Source organism: Melozone crissalis, unplaced genomic scaffold (genome assembly GCF_028551555.1).
Source record: "Melozone crissalis strain CALT ecotype California unplaced genomic scaffold, PUWL_Pcris_2 ptg000038l_1, whole genome shotgun sequence".
NCBI classification, from domain to species: Eukaryota; Metazoa; Chordata; class Aves; order Passeriformes; family Passerellidae; genus Melozone; species Melozone crissalis.
The window spans coordinates 5,917,401-5,940,251 of record NW_026535816.1 but is presented as its reverse complement, the minus strand read 5'-3'; the positions used below and the strand labels follow the sequence as shown (position 1 = coordinate 5,940,251).

At 39.3% G+C, this 22,851-nt stretch overlaps 1 protein-coding gene across 3 annotated transcripts in view; it reads left to right on the top strand.

Annotated features, from left to right (window-relative positions):
- The window catches only part of SYT9 (synaptotagmin 9), a 68,080-nt gene that overhangs the window by 19,272 nt on the left and 25,957 nt on the right, over positions 1-22,851 (top strand). For all 3 annotated transcript variants that reach the window (XM_054283675.1, XM_054283674.1, XM_054283677.1), the window contains exons 2-3: positions 12,734-13,085; positions 16,180-16,726. In XM_054283675.1, the coding sequence (XP_054139650.1) occupies positions 12,734-13,085; positions 16,180-16,726 (899 nt within the window). The remainder of the gene's footprint in view (positions 1-12,733; positions 13,086-16,179; positions 16,727-22,851) is intronic.

The following is a 22,851-nucleotide window of genomic DNA, read 5'->3' as shown; positions in this document are numbered from 1 at the left end:
GTAACTGTGCATCAGAGAGGTGGTCTGGAGACTTGGGCAAGAAAGTGTCAACTCCTCTTAATCACTCCTGAAGAGTAATTAAATGAGTCCTTAAATTGGGCTCTCATAGGTGCTTTAGATGGTTTACCTTTGTAATTCCAAGCTCGCCCCTTTAGGATCATTGAGTCCAACTCTTAAGCCAGCACTGGGAATTCCACAGAAACCTGGCCCTGAGTGCCAAGGTGCCATGGACACCTTTTAAACACCTCCAGGGAGGGAGACTCAGCCCCTGTGAGGTCAAGGAGGGAAGCTTGCATTTGGCTTTCTCTCTCAGCCCCTTTCAGCTCCATCAAAACACAGCAAGGACCTGTGGCTCCAGCCATCCTACTCAGCATTAGTCATTTTTTAGACCACCAAAGCCCTTCAGGCTTATGTTAATAGATATTATTTATTAAGCTTATGCCAGTGGTCGTTTTATATGTATTTAATACATACTTCAGAATCTTATCTTTCCACCCATGCTGATGTATCTTAGATTTGGGATGGTCTTGTGTGAGTGTGTATGGCAGAGGGGAGGGATGGAAAAAGGGAGAAGAATAGAAAGAGAAGGGGAAACTTCTGAACACACAAAGCAAAGTAAATGGGTGTGGATCCATCTGCATTGTTGGAAAAATGGAGTGTATGAAGTCTGCCTGTTCATTGTCATAGAGGGAAATAGATTAAAATCTTCAGGACAGTTTTAAGATATTAACAATTCATATTTTAGTGGCTGGATATTTTTACATGCATCAAATTAATACACTTCTTTAAAGTGGTTGATACCCTTAAATAGAGTTCAACATGCAGCCATTGCTGTAAATGACTTTTTGTATGAGCACAACAGCTTCTGATCCTTTCTCTGGCCTTAGTCTGTGGTGTTCAGAGGTTTCTTGAGTTGTGGCTCACAGTGATTTTAAATATCTAAAATAAAAACACCTCCTGCTTTTCTTAGGTGCAAAATCTACCACAAGGCCCCTTGCAGCTTTTGAAACCCCCAGAGAGATGCAAGGCTAATGTGCTTGGTGAAGCTACTATCAGCCTTGAAACCCTGAAATGCTGAAGCATTACTATCTTGACCTTTATGTCAAGATGAATGAAAAATAAATTAACTTCTAGGACAGCAGGCCCTTCTGCAGGACTGCATTTGTTGGAAAATGTCTGGTTTTACATAGAGGCAGAAAGGCAAAAGTGGGCTGTTTCTCATAAATGCTGAAATATCTTCATCTTGATAGTTGCCAGGATTTCTAGCATTGAAGAATTAGTGATTGATACTGTTGTGTGGCATTTCTGGTTTATTATTCTATGGGTCCAGAGCTATGGGTGTTGTTAACAGGAAGGTACCAGAGGGATCAGGGTTGACAGCATGTAGGGTTATGCCAAGTCTCATAGTTGTCCCTTGTCCCCCACCTGTCTCCCTGTAAACATTTGTTTTCCTCATGAATCCAGCAGGTTCTCAGCAGCTCCTGCCCTTTTCCCAGTGAGTGATTTGTTGAGTGTGGCAGGGCCATGCTTCCCCAGGTAGAGGTGCCCAGTTTCACCCAGGAAATTTAAAAGCGTATTCATACACTTAGGGAATTTAAGGGCATATTAATACTCTAATCTTCCTGAGTCACTGACAGAAGTTTTGCATATCATCCATGAACTCTGACATTTATGTTGGAGAGCAGCAATCCCATGGTTGCTTCACTGATGCTGAAGTGCATGGCTCAGATTTATTGTCATCTTGATTTTTTCTTCCTCTTTTTAATCTATCACAGCTCAAAGTGCTTAAATCAGCAGCTGTAGAGAGTAAAGCCCTGAGTTCATCCCTCAGTGTGCTACAGTACCTTCAGTTTGCTGTTCCCTGAGAAAGCTGCAGAATTGGAATGAGAAACACAAGAAGAAAAACCCCTCAAGCTTTCCAGTTTCAATTTTATATTCACTACTAAATACAACATGAAATTATTCAGTTCATAAGAAATTGCTCTGTTTACAAGACTTGTTGCTTCTTGTTCTTTCTACAGATTGCTTTTAAATAAAATGTCTTGCATGGCTGTACAATTAAGCCCAAGAAAACAGCAATCCAGATATATTCAAATCTTACTCAAAGCATACATTCTTTAGTAGATGCTTTGCAAAAATAAGCAAGTTGAAGTTCTTTTCTGTATTCAGATTTGCCAAAATTAGGAAGGCTTCCAAGAGCATCTCAGCTTTAAAATAATCCATGTCTAGGAATGAAAAAGAAGAAGAGCAGTCTGAATGATAATATTATCAAATCTGTTTCTCAGTTCTGTTCTTTAGCTGCTGCATTCCTAAGATGTTTCACTTCAGATTTCTCTTGATTTTCTCTGTTTTCATATCTGTTCTGCAGTTTTCTCTTAGACAGTGCTGTTGACAGACAAGACATTTGGACTTGATCTTAAGGATCTTTTCCAAACCAAATGATTCCATGATTTTATGACTTCCGAAATTACTCACTCATAATTCTGAAAGTCTTAAGCTATTTCTTTTGCTCTCTATCAGTGGAGTATGAATTGAAAAAAAAATATATTCCATATTTTTTTTCTAACAGTGGATTCATAGTAGACATGATTTGATGGTACATTATTAATTCATTATCTTTTCTAGTAGTAAATATCCCTGCCAGTAAGGCTTTCATCACATCCTAGTACTTATGGATCAGCCCAAAAATCTTCCTGTTATAAAGTGGGAACCCTTAATTCACAAAAAACAACAGACCCAGAATACATTAGCCGTGGCTGAAGTATTTTTAACAGAAGACAATGTGAGTATTGCAGTACATCTGGCTCCTCATCTGAGAAAGATAAATGCTTTCAAGGCTGCCTTTATTTCCCTTTGTGCCAGCAACCTCCTCTTAAAAGAAAAATCAGGCTAAGATGTTTAATCAGCTTAAGACGTTAGTGATTTGTGATGGCAACAAGCAATAAAGTTCCTCCTTATCCATCTCAGTCTATGCAGGCAGCTTTCTTGAAGTCCCTTGAGAGGTTTCAACACTCATGACAACCTTTTTATGATGTGCCAGTATAGAGAAAGCAAATGAATTTTGGCTCTTCCTTCAATGTAAAGCAAGTATTGTAAATATTGAAGCACTGTGGAGTGCCAGCCTCCCATAATGTAGGTTTAGAGTCGTTGATTCTGAAAAGGAAGCTAATGAAATAATTGACCTCGTTTCCATTGCAAGCAATCTGACTTTAAAGAGAAGCTTGCACTTCTACTCTACGTAAATTGTCCAGAAAAGTAATACTGTCTTATTTCTTACATATTTATTTTGAAAACCCCAAAACCAAAATACACCTAAAAATTAAGAAAGGTTCAAAAATAGATATTTTTTTTTAGGTTATTCAAAATCAGAAAGGCTAAGGGTTTCCGCTAGACTTAATAAGATTATGGAGGAGAGACCACTGGTTAAATTCAGTGCTTCTAGTAGGAAAAAAAATGGAAGTTTGAAAGAAAAATACAGATTTTGACTAGAAGTGTATGAGCAACACAGCTCCTATTAACTTTTTGTCTCTGAGAAAGTATCTGTTAATCATATTCATCAGGTTATAGATTCGTGTGTATATATTTAGGTTTCAGGTATTAATGTGAAACTTAAATGTTGTGGAAGCTCAAACAGCCCTTCATATTCTTTAGGGCTCTGTCTACATCTCCCACTAATTTGTGAATTATTTAATTTCCCAAATTTTGGAAGGTGGCCCTGCCCATGGCAGAGGGGTTGGATGGGATGATCTGTAAGGTCCCTCCCAACCCAAACCATGCTATGATTTTATGATCTCTCTAGCTGTTGTTTTGAGCACTTTGGGAGAATATTACTGTACACATTCATACAAATGAGAAGTGAAATGCTGCTCTGTCATTTCCTCTAGTACTCTAAAACACTTTACTATTATTGCAGCTTACTGGGCTTTCAAGGACTATAATGGAACCTGGAGCTTTTTGGCATGGTTCAAATGAGATGTTTGCTCTTCCATAACCTGGGGTCTTCCTGCTGCTGGCTATATACTGCAGAAATAAATGGCAATTTCTCTTCATTATTATTCATAGGGTCATAATATTCAAGATTAATGTGAGCTCAGATGGCTTAGTCATTAAAATATTCACAAATCTTGATGGTTTCATAATTTTTAACACGCGCAATTTGTCAAAAAAAAATTTCTACTGGAAAATTTCTCGTAGGTTATTCTTTATTCATTCTCCATCATTCATTTTGCTATTAAAACCTTTCATTCTGCTAATGAGGGAGCATACACAGTATTTGCCAGAAGTGACTAGTCATTTTGTTCGACTAGATGAGAAGTTAAATTCTTCAATTACTGCAGCAACTTCTACTTTGCCTACCATAAAAAAAAGCCAGGATAAACACTTGCTAAACATTAATTAACATCTCTGCTTCACTTTGTGAAGGATCCTGCAAGAAAAAGAAAAGTCAAAGTGTATCTTATTAATTGTTTTCTTGGAATAAATAATCTGATTCTGTGATTTGACACGTGCAAAGAAGAAGCAGAAAAAAGTCACAGGAGCTTTAGTCCTACAAAGCACAACTTCTCACTGTGAAGGACCTCACAGGACTGATGGTCACAGGAATTTGCAGTGTGAGTGTCTACCCCCGAAATTTCTTTTCCACTATCAATATCACCAGCTTTCCCTTTTAGCTAAAACATAACCATGCCTCAAATGCCAAATGGCTTTTAGAAGATTTCGTGTTCCTTTGCTCCAGCTACTTTTCCTGTCCTGCAGATGCATCACTCCCCATGATTTTTCCTAACAGGGTAAAATAGAGCCATTAAAGCCATCTCCATACACAGAGGACTTGAAAATCTCACATGGTGTCTTTAGAACTGCTGTCCTCTCCTCTGTTACATTTTAATTTATAGATTTTTTTTCCCCCAGTTAATAATTTTTTACACTCAGCATTACAAAACCACAGGTATACAGTAATTTTGCACATTTTATCAGTTGTGTGAATTATGTATTGAAAGAGAAATCAATAATAAGCAAAAAGAAGCAAGAATGAGGCATGGAAACCTAGTAAAATCTTACTGCAGACATGAAAAATTCTTTTTTCTACTGCACTTTGTGACCATGTCACTTGTGGAGCAGAAGATTTCATTTCCACCAGAGGAACAGCATCATTCCTTGTCAGTAGATACCCCTGCAGGATGGCAGGGAAGAATGCAAGCCCTTGGACATACGACTCCTCTCAACTCTGTCTTTAAAATTCACTGTTCATGCAGCCAGCTGTCTGATTAGGGAAGGCTTTTTTGTCACTTACAAACTGTAGCACAGTATCATGTGTCAGCTAAGTTGTCAAAGATATTCACATTAATGCAGACTAAATATATTAGAGATCCGCTGTGTAAACAGTAATAAATTCTTCTTAGAACAAGTTCACATACAATTTCAATTGTAATTAATCAACTATCTGAGTGTGAAATGACCTTACCTGAATTACAAACAAGACATTCTGCTTCCGTAACTTTTCATCTTAATAAGCAAAACTTTCTTTTTGCAAAACAAAAACAGGTGTAATTTACTGTGTTTTGAGTACTTTTTTCTTGTTACTTAATGTCCATTGAACAATTTGCTTTAGGTTTTGTTGGTTTGTTTGTTTTGGTTTTTGGTTTTGGTTTTGTTTTTTTGCTTAAAGCTTTAGTCTCCTGACCTTATCAATAAACTATTATGTCAATCTTATGTCAGTTTGGAGTTGTGTCACAGTGATTCCTGCTGGAAAAATACTCTGCAAAAACAAATCTTTCACTCTTTTTTCCCTTTTTATTGTGAGTATTTTGTATGGCCATTTAGTAACTCTGATTTCATATTGAAATTGTGCTGTGAAATTTATGTAGATTTAAACTGATTGACAAGTACCTTGGTGAAGTCCTAGGATTATATTTATGAGACTTAGTTAATGTTAAACAGTACCTGCAAAAAACATTAAACAATTTTGTAACCGTAGCAAAGCAGATGAAGAGAAGGCACACACTGATAAAGTGGAATTTGTAGCACTTTTCAGGAATAAAAAGACATGCAAGCCACTCAGAGGATTAGAACAGTGTCTTAACCAACACAAGAGCTTTACATACCCTGAAGCCTACCTAGAAGATGTAGAACACACAACCAGGGAATAAAAAAAAAAAAACACTAAAAGCTAATAACAGCCTCAAATACCAGTGAGACCCAGCTACAAATACATTTTCAGAGCATGGAGAATGTCACTGCCATGCGAAGCCCTGACACTGATCTCATTGAGGCCAGCTTTGTTGGTCCACACTCATAAATGTCAGGGTCAGACGCAGGTGGAGCATGTACGTGTTATAAAATGAATTTAATCTGAGATTCCTTCCCCTGGTTTTCAGCTGCCTTCCTTTAAAGAATTGCACTGAAAGTTTCTAAACGTGGTATTAAGGATAATTAACAGCATTTCAGAGAAGAATACATTGGCTGGGAGTTATTCCCCTGTCCCAGGAGTCTTTGCCAAGGGACACCTTCCATCCTGAACAAAGTTATGTTAATTAAGGAAAACTTGCGAAGCACAGAGGAAACTGCAGTGCAATACCAGGCTAAAACTGCTTCAGGTACTTGATCCTAACCCTTCTCCAATGGAAAACTTGGGGTTTTAGGTTCAAAACCTTAAGGTTTTAGGTTTTTAGGCTTAAAAAACCCCTCCGGTTGTTCCTGCTGTACAACTACTGAGCTGAATGATGGCTACTAGCCCTCCATGGATGTATTTGCACAAAAGAAAAACAATTTAGAGTGTCAAAAGCACAGCTAGGATTTCAGAAGTAGGCACTGATGTTTTCATTGTTTTTCAAGAAACTGGACTTCTGAACATATTGCTTAAAACCTCCCCCCAAACAACAAGAAGGTAATGAAAAGAGTATTTTTTTTCCCCTCATAAAATGACACCTTGAAATTTCCACTGAATTTGGATGGAATCATATTTGCAAAGATTGATCTGTCTCAATATATCCTATATTCTAGTAATATGATTATTCAGAAAAAAGATTAGCTTCATTATTTTATTTGAATGCCTTTTGCAATTTGTTGGGTATAAATAGGGAAAGATTGCTTGTCTTGGACTAAAAATATCTATATTGCAAGATTTTGAATTGCTAAGGTTTGTTTCACCACTTGCCAGCCAAACTTCACCCAACAGATCAACTGTGTATTACAATACTTCTGGAATATTAGAATAGTCATTTTAATAAAAAATATAGTAAATCAGCAGAGAAAAGAAAGCCTGTTGTACTTTGATAAGAATGTGTAAAGAACTCTCCCAGTTAGCATTTCTAGTAAAACTCATTCAGCCTCGAGTTAAACCAAATTACAGCCAGTTTGTTGGGAAAGGAGTTCATTTGGTAGAACACCAGTCACACCCAGACAACCTACAACTTGATTGTCTAAATAATTACATTATTGATCAGCAGTTCCTTTGATTAAATGTCATCTCTGTGCCTGGATGATGAGAAATTGCCTGTTCAGTTGTTTTTTATTTATCATATGTTGGCTCTCATTTGAATCTTTTGGAGGGAGACAAATCCAAACAGCATAATTTGTGCTTTTTGACTCCACAACTCCAATTGCATGTCTAGACACATAAATTGATCTGCATTAGCTATTGACCTTTCCCATTGTTGGCTAATTTAGATATTTTATTTTGTATAAAATTTAGCAATCCAAATGGTAACTTAATAAATACAAGAAGGAAAAAAAAATACTTCAATCCTTGTTTCACATATGAGAAGACAAACACATTTCTGTGTGTTTTGCTTGTCTGATTTTTTGGTGAGATTTTTCAGCATCAGAGTTTTAGAGGGTAAAGAGCAACCTTTTATTCCAGAAAAACAAGTCACAGGTTTGCAATGTGGTACTGTCAGTATTTGAATGGAATCATTACACAATAATCTTATCTACACAACACTCATGCACCATCTATGTAAAAGTTCAAGACAATTCAAATTCTTCTAGAACAATCTATGATTTTATTCAAAGTCAGTATAAAACTTTATGTTCAGTGGATCTATACTAAAAACCTTTGAAATACAAATAGAAGCATCATTTAATTTCCTTTTTTACTAGATAAGCTGCAAACTGCAGCTATGTCTTGCAACAATACTTAAATTCTGGTTATTGTGATCTAAAAAATGTTACCCACTTAGTATTTCATCCCTGCCAAAGTGAGATTAAGCTATGAACCTACTTGGTGGCTCTCAGACATTGGAACAGGCTGCCCACAGTGGCTGGGGAGGTCTGAATCTTTGGAGAAATTTCATCAGGGCATATTCAGTGTGAGGTGACCTTGCTTGGGCAGAGTGTTGAACTAAATGATCTGCAGGGTCCCTTCTCCAAAGGTTCTGTGATTCTCTTTAATAGGAGAATCTGAAGACAAGGCAATTTATATTCCTATCATACAATCCTTGACATAAAAAGTGGGATTTTTCTTTTCTGTGTAACAGATCTAGTTTAAAATGTAAGTAAAAAAATGTAAAAAGATTCAGCATTCAGCAATGACCAGACTGAGTCTTTTTGATAAAAGGGCTGAGGATTTTTTTATCTCACTGACTGTAATAAAATCTGTTACAGAAAGAAAGTTCATCTCTCCAATCTGTGGTAACAATTGATGGTGTGATCCACAGGTAGAAAACTCAATTTCGCATGCTATTTCCACATCATTTTTAACCTTGTGATTGCTACAAGAAAAAAATAACCAAACCAAAACTGAACAAACAACAACAACAAAACAAACAGATTAAAAAAACCAGAAAAAATTATGCTGATAAGCATAGTAGATAAATGAGTTGGAATTCAGTAGAATAAGAGGGATTGAAACATGGAAACCTTGTCAAAAATTGATAATTGCATCCGAGTATCTGTAAGAAAATTCCATGAGTAGGATATTCAGAGAGCCTCTGTCCTTCCTGGAAACCATAGCTGAATTCCTGGTGGTTGGAGCTGCATGGAAATGGTGGCAGTGCCTCCCGAGTCCTCTAACACTGAAGCCACAGCCTCAACAGACAAAGGATTAGAGACAGCTACCAAATCTCAAGAATGTTTCATCTGGGGCCACCCTAAAGGTCTGTCCTCTTGTTTTCTGTCTGTTCAGAGGCCTCCTTTGCTAGAGGGGAACACATTGTCCACAGCAGCAGCATGCCCTAATCAATATGCTATCATCCAAGTATTCTGACATGCTGGAGTTTGGGAGCTCAGCTCTTAGAGCAGCCATGATGACAAAGGTAAAACTATGAAATTTTGACTTGGGATTCATATCAAGATGCTTGGCTGGCATCATGGCATTCACAGAGGGGTTTCTGAGGAGCACTTTCTGTGCTGCAGATCTCATTTCTGTGAGGACAAAGTAGTAAAGCCATACCCTGCTCTCAGTACAAAGCAGGGGAAATCACTGGCATCAGATGAGTACTGCTACCACAGGAGAATACAGCTAAACAGGCTTAGAAAAACTGAGACATCTGGAGAGATGGAGTAAAAATTACACAGAAAATACAGTATAGAGCAGCACAAGTGGCGAATAGCAAAGCAGCTCAGGGATGCAGCCAAAAATCTCCTCACGTGGGACTGTGCTCACCTCAGATGTTCACCATGGATCTGCACTGTTGTTGAAAATTGCCCGCCAGGCACACAGGATGCGAAAATTACTGTCTGATGAAAGGGAAAAGCTAGGAGCACAACCCTTTAGTCTGCTGTCTTCCACAGAAGCAAGATGGATCCGTGATGGTCTCTTTTCCACCCACAGAAACAAGAATTTCATACAAAAACTTCTTCCTGGCACAAAGGAGTCAGGAAGAAGTGAAGCCGGGATGAAGGATAAACACTCCCCTCTCCTGCTGTGAACTGCACTGCTTACTGCCCAGCTTCTCTGCAAGCAAGCTGTGAGATGATGGTGTTACAGATGTTATTAAAGCCCCCCAGACTCTCCAAATGAAAAACAGTTCATGTTGCCCCCATCTTTTCCTTCTCTCAGTGTCTGTTCTCTAGAAAACCTTCTCTGCTAAAGTCACCTTCAAGGTAGGGTAGGGGACTGCTGGTCTGCTTTTCAAATTATTCCTCACCTTCATATTCACACACCCTTATCATTGGGCAGTCTTCTGTTCTCACCTTGTAATCTTCTGGCTGCTTCTGATAACTCCAAAGGTCTCATTTCTTTCAATGCTGGGTCATTTAATTGAATCAGTTCTTTGACAGAAATGGCCTTTTTGCAGACCTCTCATGTATTTCTTGCTTCTTCTCCAGGGAATCCAAGACAAATTACTTTATTCTAAAGGCCGTCTTTCACTTCTTCATCCTTGATCCTCAGCTTTTTAATCAAAAAGGAGTTGTGCTCTGCCTCCACTGCCAGATTTGTTTACCAATAAATATTCAAAAATTATCAAGAACTACCATTCCACTCTCTCCCAAATTCCCTTTTATGCATGGGAGGAATTTCTTTAATTAATTTTAGCTCTAAAAAAACTCTTTGCTCTAATTCCAAGCAGCTGCTGTGCTGTCCCCACTCTTAATGAGCTTTGCCTTGATATGACTGGGAGAAGGACAGAAAGGGCCATGCTGGCTAAAATAGTTTGAAATTGGTTTGCAGCATGCAAAATAAACCGGACAGCTCCTGTGTGAAATGGATTGCAGTGTCACTCCCCCCACTGTGGAAATTTAATCTGTCTGGCTGGTGAGAATGAGACTCACAGCAGGGGCAGAAGGTATTGACTTTTCCCCTTTTTTAAAAAAAATGTTATTTTTATTTTGGAATGGACCAGGGCTGTTTCATCTGAATTGTCATTTTTAAATAATTGTCTTAGTAGAAGCAGTACATTTCAACCTTCTGCCATCCTTTGAGAATTCAGGCTGGCTGTTTGCTTAGAGAGATGCAGCCTGACACTCTGAACCTACACACAGTGTGAAAAATTGCTTTGATCAGCTTGTGTTTATAATTTAAGGCAGTAAAATAGAATTCTCACTAATTGTGTTCAAGGCATGATGTATTGTGTAATCCACATAGAGATTCATTTCAAAAACATTGTAACCACAAAACCAGCTGTTCCACTGAGTCATTTTCCCAACCTGCAACTTAAAGCAAAACATAGCAAAACCCACTCCCAGTAACTTATTTCTGTTGATGGAGTAGGATAATGCTGGAAATGTGGGGAAAAACAACAGACAACTCATCTGCACATTCCTTTTTATACCAGAAATTTGGAAAAAGAAAAGAAAGAACCTTTGGAGTTAAAAAATCCAGTAAAACCTCAGTTTTGAAGATATATTGGTATCCTAATTAAATTACGAAGAGCAAGCCATGCATTCATAGTCAAAAATAATTTGCAAATATAGGAATGAGTCTAAAATTATATGGAATGGAATTTAAATAATAAACCAAGATACAGCAGTGAAATACTTTAAAAATTCATGTCACAGAGGTGCTTGTGTGCATATTTTCATGCTGTTTAAGCCTAATACAGGCTCTGGAAGAGAAGCTAGTAAGAACTGGTAAAACAGGTGGAGGACATGCCCTATATGAAAAGAAAAAAAAAAAACCCAAAAAGATAAAATGTACTGCAGGCACAGCTTTTTCATCAACAAGAAGTCGAGTGAGCAAGCAAACAACCCTTTTCAGATTTAGAATGACCTTTCATCTCACCCAGTTTGTGGAGGGTAATTTTAAGCTAGGTTCAAGTCTTATGTCGCCCTGATTTTTTAAGTTTTTCTAAGCCTTCTGATGTTTACATTCCTGTAACGAACTTTCTCACATGCCTTCAGTAAACATCTTATTGTTTTGCATTCTTTTGTGGGAGAAAAGAAATTTGATAGACTGTTGGTTTGTCCAGTGTCATTGGAGAGGTGGCACTGTCACTCTCCAATCCACTGTCACTTTTAGAAATTTGTAAATGTTGGAGTCATGCCAGAACTCAGTTCATCCCTCCAGGTGTCCAGAGTTGCCAAGGACCCTGCCAGGGGGCTCAGAGACCCTGGCATGCAACCCAGAACACCTGGAGATTTGATTATGACCCGTGGAGCAAATTACCAGCTTTGTATGAGGACCTGAAGGTCACAGAAGTTTAAATAGTATAATAATAAAATTATCACAGGGTGAAAATGTAGATGTTAGGATTTTTGGAATGGGGGTTTTAGAGACAAGATGGAGGAATCTGGGCATATCCAGCCTTTCTTCTTCTTGTTCTTCTCCATTTTCTGCAGTGATGTTGGCACTTTGGGATTGGTTTAGAGTAGAAGTGCACTGTCTAACATGGGTGATAGGTATTGGGAATTAAGTGTAAATACATTATACGTAGTTTGTAGTATAAAAAGACAACACTGCCCTGGGGGCGGTCAGAGTGCCTGAGCAAATCTTGACTGGGCAGAAAGAAAATTTAATAGATAAGAATTAATAAACAACTTAAGAATGAAAACTGAAGAGCTCTGACTCGTTCTTCAGACGCTCAGGCCGAAACAGAGACCTTTCGCACATCTTGGGGCAGCAATTAACAACTAAACTCCAAGAGAGTCAAAAACTAAAAATTCTCTTCACCTTGAGAAAGCTGCGTGGCCGCGTTGGGTTATTTCATGTCCTATAGTGGTAGTCTTACTGAATTCCAAGCTGTTTGGGGGGAAAGAATTAGAAATTAGAAAGCAAATTTGCAGCCCAGAGGCGCTGGGCTCCGCGTTGGCGCTCTGGAGACGCGGAGTGACAGGGATGCGCTTCTCTCATTTGCAGACATCTCCATCAGCCTGCTGTCCCTGGTTGTCACCGCCTGCGGCCTGGCCCTGTTCGGCGTGTCCCTGTTCGTGTCCTGGAAGCTGTGCTGGATCCCGTGGCGGGAGCGGGGGTTGCCCTTCGGGAACAAGGACAGCAAGCAGGAGCCGCTGCACTACGCGGGCGCGGAGCCCAATGAGCGCGACTACAGCGAGGAGTTCCTGGGGCAGCCCGCCGCCTTCCCCGAGGCCTCCATGAAGATCAGCCACACCTCCCCGGACCTGCCGCTGGACACCCAGGCGGGGGACAAGGAGAACTGCGTGCCCAACGTGCGCATGCAGCGCCAGACCACCGAGCCCACCTCGTCGGCACGGTCAGTAGCTCCCATTCGTCTCCGTTGTTCGTGAATACGGCCCAATAAAGCGCGGCACACGCTGATCGGAAAAAGGGTTTAATTTGCTTGCCACGTTCCTTTAAAAATATATATTAATTTTTTTTTTTATATGTATGTGATGCTGTTCACAGGGGTCTTAGGATGAGGGAAGAGACGAGGATCTGACTCCATGTTTCAGAAGGCTTGATTTATTATTTTATTATACATATTACATTAAAACTATACTAAAAGAATAGAAGAAAAGTATTCTTCAGAAAGCTAGCTAAGAGTAGAATAAGTAAGAATGATAACAAATGTTCTGTCTCAAACTCTGTCTGAGCTAGTTGGGCTGTGATTGGCTGTTAATTAGAAACATCTAATATGAGCCAATCAAAGATTTACTTGTTGCATTCCACAGCAGCAGATAATCAATGTTTACATTTTGTTCCTGAGGCCTCTCAGCTTCTCAAGAGGAAAAATCCTAAAGAAAGGATTTTTCATAAAAGATGTCTGCGACATATGTATATATATATAAAAATATATATATACAGAAGTTGTTCACTGAGGGGCACAAACCTCTGTAAGAGCCAAAATGAGGGATGTGGGACTCCAGGCAGCTCTCCAAAATGCAATTTATTCCATCCAAGAGGTTACAGCAGTCCAGGGTGCTGGGTGACAGAGCTGTGCCCACAGCTGTCAGCTCCAGCTGCAGGCAGGCCTGGAGCCCCTGTAGTTTTGGTTACATTGCATTATATACTTTTCTTTTGGTTACAATGCATTATATACTTGTCTTTGCTGAGCATCTTAATACAGCAGAACCAATCTATACCTTAACTATTTCTACAGCCCATCATAACTACTGTAATTACCATATTCATGTTACTGTTCTCCAATCACTAAAAGTCAGTACATTACAGTTTAAGCTAGAAGTTGTTTTTCAGTTTTCTTGCAGTGGAAAATTCTGAGACCTTTTTTCTACTTGCCACATCAACAGGCTTGTTTGCCGGTGCTCTCTTCCTGCTTGGTACAAACATCTTCTTGTTTGGGGTGGGTTTATCCTTTGCTCTAAGCCACAAAAACCCCTTCTAACTAACACACCCTTTGCCTCCTTGGTTATCCAGTAAGAGTGGCTCAGCAATTCTTTTCTTCTATATCAAAACTTGCTTCCAACTCTATTCCTTCATCAAACTCTACAGTTAAGAATCTTTCTGCTAAGCACACATATCTGTGAGACTTTCTTGTCAAACTTTCATCCTTCCCAACAAACCTTGCAGGTCAAAGCGACTGTATCACAATCCTGTTCCACTCTTCTCACAACTGGTGCCTTTTTGGGACTACCTAAAAACAGAGGCCAGACAAAATTAAGGGACTAAAATGCGGTTATATTTATTGGCAGGCCTTCAGGTACATTTTGGGCAGATAAAGCCCTCCTCAGGGCCTATACCCAAAATGGATGACAGGTCACAGGTTTTCATACTTTTATAATTTTGGTCCATTTGCATTTTGGGGGTTAATCTTCCAATTACAGCTTCAGGTATTGAAGCCATGTACTCCCAGTTTGCTGCCCCTAACTCACTTTTTTTACATCTCTTGGGGCCTGAGATAGTGAGATGTCCTTGATTCCCAGGCCTGGAGAGGAATTGTTCTGCCTGACCCAACTGGGAGAACAGTAGCTAACATTTAATATAGAGTTTAGAGTTACACACTAAAGAATTGCAGGATTACAAATATATGAAAAATATAAAAGCTAAAATGCTAAGACATCGCAACTACTGTCTCATTGGTGCTTTTCCCTCAGGAGCTGGATAACACAGAGCCCTGCATCCTTTAAAAGCACCAGTACAGCGTACATTTAGCTTGTAAAGCATATTCATTTGCACTTAGCACTGGTGCTGAACACTCAGTAATATCTCCTCAAAGATTTTTCCAAAGAAAAGTAGGGCAGGCTAATGAAACTCTTGCAAGAGTTAGAAATAGGATTAAAAAACTCATAGGTTTTAGCCACAATCATGACTTTGGGGAGAAGAGTGACTGAACACAAGCCAGTGAAGTCTCCAGGGGAACTGGAAAACCAGTACATGAGGGAAGAGGAAAGGGGGAGGCTCAGAGTGTGTGCAGGGGCAGGTGGAAAAAGGATTATGTTTCATACAGCAAGAATAAGGATCAGCATGTGAAGAGCCAGTAAATATCTGAGTCAAAGCAGATGCACTTCGGCTGGAGAAGGTACAGCACTAGCCCAGTGGCTCTTTGCTAGCCTCTTCTTTTTATTCCTCCACAGGATATTCCGTGCCTCTCACTGCCATGAGGAGCTTAAGGGTTGAATTTTTTTTTTTTCTTTGGTGACATGATAATATTTTATCCTGGAAATGACTAATGTAGAGTCATAAGATTATGTATTTATTATGCAACAAGAGAAAAAAAAATTAGGATAGCATATATGAGGTTGTTCCTGCTGTAAGCATGGGTAAACAGATATTTACCAGGAATGAATGAACAATTATAGCAGAGGAACTCTTGCTGATTACATTCAATATAGATAGCTTTGGATTAATCCTGTGCTGGCATTTTCCACATGCTCTTTCTGTGTTCAACCTGAGCTCCTGGTGCTCCAATGCACTGAGTGATTGCTGCATATGAATAGGACAATAAAATGGAACTCATAGAAGATTAGGCTTTTACCTAATTCTGCTTTCACTTTCACATCTCCCCACCTCAACGGGGATTGCAAATTTGATTTTTGTTACCATCCATGAGGGAGAAATTTCAGTCACAGTAAGTGTGAATTATTAAAGCTAAAAGCAACTTTCTTATCCTCAGCTAATGAAAGTGAAGGAGCTTTTCAGCCTAAAGTACCACAGAGTTTATTACATCAGGTGTGAGGGAAAAAGGAAAACAGTTGTTGGGGTGATCAGCAAACCATTTCAGCCCAGCTTGAGACATGGGAACAGACACTGAAGGTCAGCTCTCACAAACGCTGAGCTGGTTCATCCCTTTGTCAAAAACCCGACCCCACGTTATGGAAACACCAAAGGTGAGCGGGATCTTCAGCGTGTGTGTGCACAGCCTGTTTCAATTCTTTCCCTTTGGCTTTAAGGCACAACTCGCTCCGGAGGCAGCTGAACCTGTCCAACCCTGACTTCAACATCCAGCAGGTGCAGAAGCAGGAGCAGCTGACGGGCATCGGCCGCATCAAGCCCGAGCTGTACAAGCAGAGATCCCTGGACACGGATGACGGCCGCAGGAGCAACAGCAAGGCCTGTGGAAAACTCAACTTCATCCTCAAGTATGACTGTGACCTGGAGCAGCTGATAGTGAAGATCCACAAGGCCGTCAACCTGCCCGCCAAGGACTTCTCTGGAACTTCGGATCCCTACGTGAAGATCTATCTGCTCCCCGACAGGAAAACAAAGCACCAGACTAAAGTGCACAGAAAGACCCTAAATCCAGTGTTTGATGAAGTTTTTTTATTTACTGTGCCCTACAATGATCTCAACACAAGGAAACTCCATTTCTCTGTGTATGACTTTGACAGATTCTCCAGGCACGACTTGATTGGCCAAGTGGTAGTGGATAATTTTTTAGATTTGGCAGATTTTCCCAGGGAATGTAATATTTGGAAGGATATTGAATATGTCACCAATGTAAGTATTATAATTCTTCTTTTTGAATTTTATTAGTTTCCGACTTTATTTCCCTAATCTGATTAAAACTGAAATTGTCTGTTGAATTTGTGAAGGAAAATACTCTATTCTCTCTCTTTCTCAAGCTTTGACCTTAATCCTGGGAAATTGACAGTACATTTTCAGTCCTCATTTCTTGTTCTTTGGATATATTAAAGAATGTTTTATGTAGGAGACACTGGGTTTAGTCACTGCCCTGCTGATAGGGCAGAAATGCTGGAGAATGTTTTAATCTTACTTAATCTGAAACTTACTTAAGGAAATATTACTTTTCTTATTTTGCCTGTCTTCCTGTTTTGCATGATTTTTTATGTTACTTACAGCACACTAATCAGCCAGAACTGCAGATTCAACATTTCTTATGTAGCAATCTTCGGTTCTTCAAAAGACTGAAGACTTGATTCTCATAAAGTCAGAAAACCCCAGAGCTACAATCCAGCCAAACAGAGTTCAGACAGTGCTGTTCCATGAAAGCAGTGAATGGTTTAACACACTGAATTGGTTAACCCTTTGTTTGGCATCACTATATTCCCAGGGAAACGAGGAATGTATTTTAGAAGTCTGTATTTCAAAGCCTCTGTTATCAAGTTCTGTGCAGGAATCCAAACAGGGATTAGGTATAAAATCACGGAAATTACTTCCAAAAAAAGAAGGAGCTTTCTACTCGGAGCAGGAGCCAACCCCCTTGCAGTGCCATTGGAGATGAATCCCACACATCCTCGGGAGGACAGACCTTCAGTGAGAATGATACACTGCAGAAATCCACAGGGGTGAGGCCACCAGTGCCAAGTGTCATGAAACATTTCATTTGCTGTGTCAAACCACACTCCAGTGCAGTGCACATTTTAGAGTCAAATAAAGCAGACATCATTAGCAGTAAGATCAAAGGGTAAGTTTGTTAGACCTCGGCTCAGGAAAGCACTGAAACATCTGCTTAGCTGAGAACAAGAAGTCATTGAAAAGGAAAGGATTTTCTGAGACAAATAACTTGCCTGAATTCAGACCCTCACCTTATACCTCTGTGGTCTGGTAACATGCCGTATGAAAGACCAAATTGATTCATTTATTATTTTTTCTTGGAAATTTCTTTATGAAAATGGATATTTTCCTAGCCTTAAGGAGAAATCTCTGCACAATCCTGTCCCACAGCAGGATGGAAGTGCAGCAGCAGCACAAGCTTGGGGGGTTAAGGGCAGGGGCACGGACATTTGGTGTCAGGAAGGATAAACCTGGCTTTTGTAGGAGAAGTTACTGCTTCTCAGCTGCAAGGAAAAAGTAAGGATGTGACAGAGCAGATGACAGTCATTGCAAGTGAAAGGCTGCCTTCATACAGCATTAAGTGTCCAAAGATCAACTTCATTTTTCACAGTCAACTGAAAGCTGAATGTGCACGCACACTGGGGCTGCTTTGATGTGAACAGGTCATTTTTCCCTGCTTTAACTTAGGAAGAAGATTGGCTCTGGTATTTTCTTTTGAATCACTTCTTCCAAATTTCAAAAGTGATGCAGCATATCGTTTACATTCAGATTTTCTGTAATATCTGAAATGAAATTCAGGACTGCAACATGAGTCATTTATTAATTCCTCCTGATACCAATTCTCCCATGAAGTGTAACCCTGTTTATCCAAACAGAACACAAGCCCTGCCATCTAGACTTGTCACTGGCTTTCCAGCTAACAGGGGCCTTTTCAAAGCAAGTGACTCATGGCACATAGGAGACACATCCAATTTTGGGTAATGTGAGTTCCGAGATAAGAGTAGCAGATAAACGAAAATGTGGAGTACCCGGCTTACCAATTAACATTTCCCAAATTTCAGAGGTTAGAATTCATTCAATGAGGTTATGAGAAGTACTCCACGCATCATTTAAGAAACCAAGTTTCAGCCCATTTTCTTGTCTGTGTAGCTGAGATTTCTCTCAGCCTGACAGCAGGAGCTGGATCCTGACCCAGGGCTACTCAGTGCTGCAGTGAATCCTCCTGTGGCTGCTCTCCAGGCCAGCAGGCAGCTCCAGAAAGAAATTTTGGCAAAGTTTTCAGCCCCATTGGGAATTTTATGGTTGGAAACCAAAACTGTATCAACTGTAACAGGTTTTCAATAATTCATATTTGAACATCGTCTTGTTTCAGATAATAATTAGAAGAACAGAAGAATGCTGGGCAAAGTCACTGAGGGGAATTCACTTTATGTAGGTCAGCAGAAAGTGCACACAGGAAGGATATTCCTAGGAAATGAATGAGAAAAAGGGAAGCTCCACACAAACTGCACATGACAGGTTTGACATACTTCTGAAGAGTACAATTCATTTTAATTCCTTGTGCATCTTATTACACTCCTAAGCAGCGAGCCCAAAGGCCTTTATTTTACATTCTCCATTTTATTGTGTTCTAATCCAATTTGACACAGCAATATAAAAGAACGTATCAAATCCTTCTTTGCCCAGCAAAATGTCCTACTTCAAGTGAGCACTGCAGATTATGCTTGAAATGTCAGCTTTACTGCAAACAATGCCATTAAACTGACCTATTATGCCATGTGCTTTCTTCTGTTTTCTAGTAACACTGGAAGATGTTTTTTTCCTAAACCAGCAGTTTTCATTCTTTGGCCTATAGCATCTGTTTCCATCCCAGTGTTTGAAATTATTTTGTAACACAGACACAAGTCAGCATAAAAATTTTTTACGTGCTTAAAAGCAGTCTGGTGCCAAAGATGAATTTCCAATATCAAAATGATTGTTCTTCTAATCCAAGGCCCTCTGAACATAAAATCTCTCTCCTGTAACACTGACACTTTTTCCAAGCAGAAAAAAAGCATCAGTGGGCTGTATGATGGTAGAAATAATTAAGTGGATCAACTGTAGCATGAGCATGAAATGAACAAGATAAGCTTTTTTTTTTTTTTTTTTTTTTTTTTTTTTTTTTTTTGCCAGTCAGATTACACTGGTTTCTGGCTTATCAAGGAAAAAAAGATACTTTCTATTTTTAGATTTTTAGCCTGAGTTTCTCTTGTTGGCATGTTTTGTTTAGTAGCCTCTAAAACATAGTCAAGGTTAGGGGTAGAGTTTTTGGTTGTCTTTGTTCACGAACTGATGGCATGTTTGAAGAGAAAAAACAAGGGGTTGGTATTTCCTTGGCTGCCATCTTCAAACTCAAGTGGGATCAAGCAGAACCACGTGGCTTTGTCACAAGATAAAATGGAAGACCATGAAAGAAGAAGGTGTCAGATAAGAAGCAGGAAAGTGTCAGAGGGTCCATTTCAGATAAAGGAAAACCTTCTCTTTCAGAAGGTGCCAAGTGTCCTCTTTCATAACTTGCTGTGCCCCTAGAAAGGAAAATCCTTGGCTTGTTAAACATCACTTGCAAGGCACAGAGAGCCAGCTGGAAATACAGCTCTGGTTTCTCCTGGCTCTTGGGATTCTCAAAGTGCTCAGATAAGCAGGTGAACTTCCTTGAGGAGTTTTCTCAACTTAGATGAGGGAGATAACTGGAGTAAGGAAGTCATTTTAGCAGGTAAATTTGTGACTTTGCTCTTGGAGTGTAATAGTTTCTGCCACTGATGCTATTTTTTCAGTTGTCAAATATGTTTAATATCTAGGCATGGAAGAAAAACTGCTCTTTTTTTCTGAATGTTTAAGTTCATATATACACTTTAAAAAATATCCTATTCCTAACACCCCATTGGCAGCTTTCTCTCATCTCAAAAAACCCCAATAGATCAAGGTGCAAATAGAAATGGAAATACAGGGAAATATTTCTGAATCTAAGAGAGAAAAGAGTACAGAAACAAGACCCTGGGTAATACAGATAGAATTTGAGAAGTAACATGCCACAGACTTTAAGAAATGTGTTTACTAAAACCCAAAAGAAAGTTATGGATAGTTCAAAGCTGTGAAGAGACATGAGCTGTATATCAAATTGTTCACTTTGACATCCAGAGAGAACCAGCGTATGCCAGAAATTTCAAAGCCAAGAAATTGATTTGATCTGTTTGTAAGAATCTTGAAGCTATTTTAGGGTCTGGGTCAAAAACACAACAGTGTATCAGTCAATGCTGAATTCCTTCTGCACACATTCAGGAAATAAAAGCATATTGAAAAAAATACAATTTGGGATGCACGTTGAAATGCATGTTAATGTTTTGGCAAGGAGAGAGTTAAAAATTAGGGTGTCTATAAGTATTTTAAACTCTGCATTCTAAAAAATGCTAATTGATCACTGCTGCTGTTCTTGAGTTTGCCCAAGCAAGAAAGATTTGAGAATTTGTATTTTTAGGCATTTCTGTTGTATAACTGAGATGCAACTGGAATCATAACATCACCAGAAGGAAGTCTCAAGTTCCCTGTTTTGGAGATGTTCATGCCAACCACAGTACGTGTTGAAGAGAGATGAAAAGAGGCTAAATTTTTCAGTCAGTTGTTCATGGAAAGCATAATAAAAGTATAAAATACTGAAATCTGAACTGGAAAAGGCTGCATTGCTCAAGTCCATTCCTGCTAAGAGCCGTGAGCAGTTCAGCATCTGCCAAATGCACACGAATAAGTGCAGGTCATAAGGCTGAGGGCTTAAACCCTCAGAAATGGAGGAAAATAAACATTCTTTGAAAGAAATAGGAAAACCCTGCCCCTAGCTCACCCACAGAGGAGGGGCTTGCTCAGGACACGGCGCTGCTAATGGCAGGGATGGGAGCAGGCCCAGGATCTGCAGATTCCTGGCACCAGCCTTAATCCGCTCCGCTTGCGCTGCTTATCTCCCTCGACAGCGTGCAGACTCTGGAGCTGGCAGGAAGTCAGCTAAGTCCACCTACTCCAGTTCTAAAAACTGTTTAGCTTGTCAAGATGTTTTAGCTAGTGTTTCTGAAATCCCTGTTCTGGCAACTTGCAGGGTTTGGAGAAGTGATGGCAGCGAGCAAGAGCTCAGAAAAGCCTTTAAAATATTTACAGTGGTTAACAGAACTTTTGAATTTGGGGAGGAACAAAAACCAAGTCTCTATGAATTCGAATCCAACCCATCAATGTCAAGTGCCATATCTACTTTTTCTGTGTCAGTAAAAGAGAAACAAAAGTTTATTTTTAATTTTTTTTTTAATACAGAAAACCTATCCTGTATTAACCTGGTGTTCTATTTCTTTAGGCTTTGGCATCAGGGAAGCAACCAGTTATGGTTGTGGAGATGTACCTATTTAATTGATTTACAAATACAAGTCTCTTTAGGAGAGACAGATTTGCAAACCCATGAATCTTAAAAACATGGCAAATCTTAGCAGCAGCAACAACTGTTTTTTTGCTATTTTAAGACAGTAAACACATGGGATAAGATTCACCTTGTTTAATGATTTTTTTAAATTAAAAAAAACCAACAACATAAAACCACAATCAAAACCAGAAGTACTCAAAAAAAACCCCAAAACCAGAAAGCATAATTGCCTTTGAGAGGCAGATTAGTGGATATTCATCTTCTCCTGAGTCACAAGGTCACCCTTTGTTGCATGATTTTTTCTGTCCATTCTTAATCAGCTGTGCAGAAAAAAAATGAAAGTGCCTGTGTAATGAATCATTTCATAGCCAAAAGATGCTGGAAAGTCAAAGATCTTTAATCCTTCCAATTCCTAAGGGTCACCACAGTAAGGAGGAAATAGAAATTAATTGGACTTCAGCATCAGCACAACAGGTATAGTACTCAGTGTACAGTAGAGAACAGCTGCAGACAGTGTTTTTCTTTTTAAATACCGTTTAAACTACTATTTACATGCATTAATTTTCAAAACTGGGCTTTTCCTTTTGTCTTTTAGGGGCTTTTGCTTCGTACATTTAATGACTGTAATAATTACTTTGTAGGAGAAGATGTGTCAGGAATGCCATGCATTTAAATGATTGGGGGCCAGCGCTCAGCGTGGCTGAACAAAGGACACAGTTATGTACAATCACACAGGGTAGAGATAAAATATTCCCAGCTTTTCAGAAAGTTAAAGGCAGCATGTGCCTAATTCTGCTGGGGCAAATGGGTGATGGTGAGAGTAATAAACTGCAAAACTTGGGAAGGGTCAGGGGCAAAAAAAAAAAAAAAAAAAATAGCCAAGTGCCTTAGA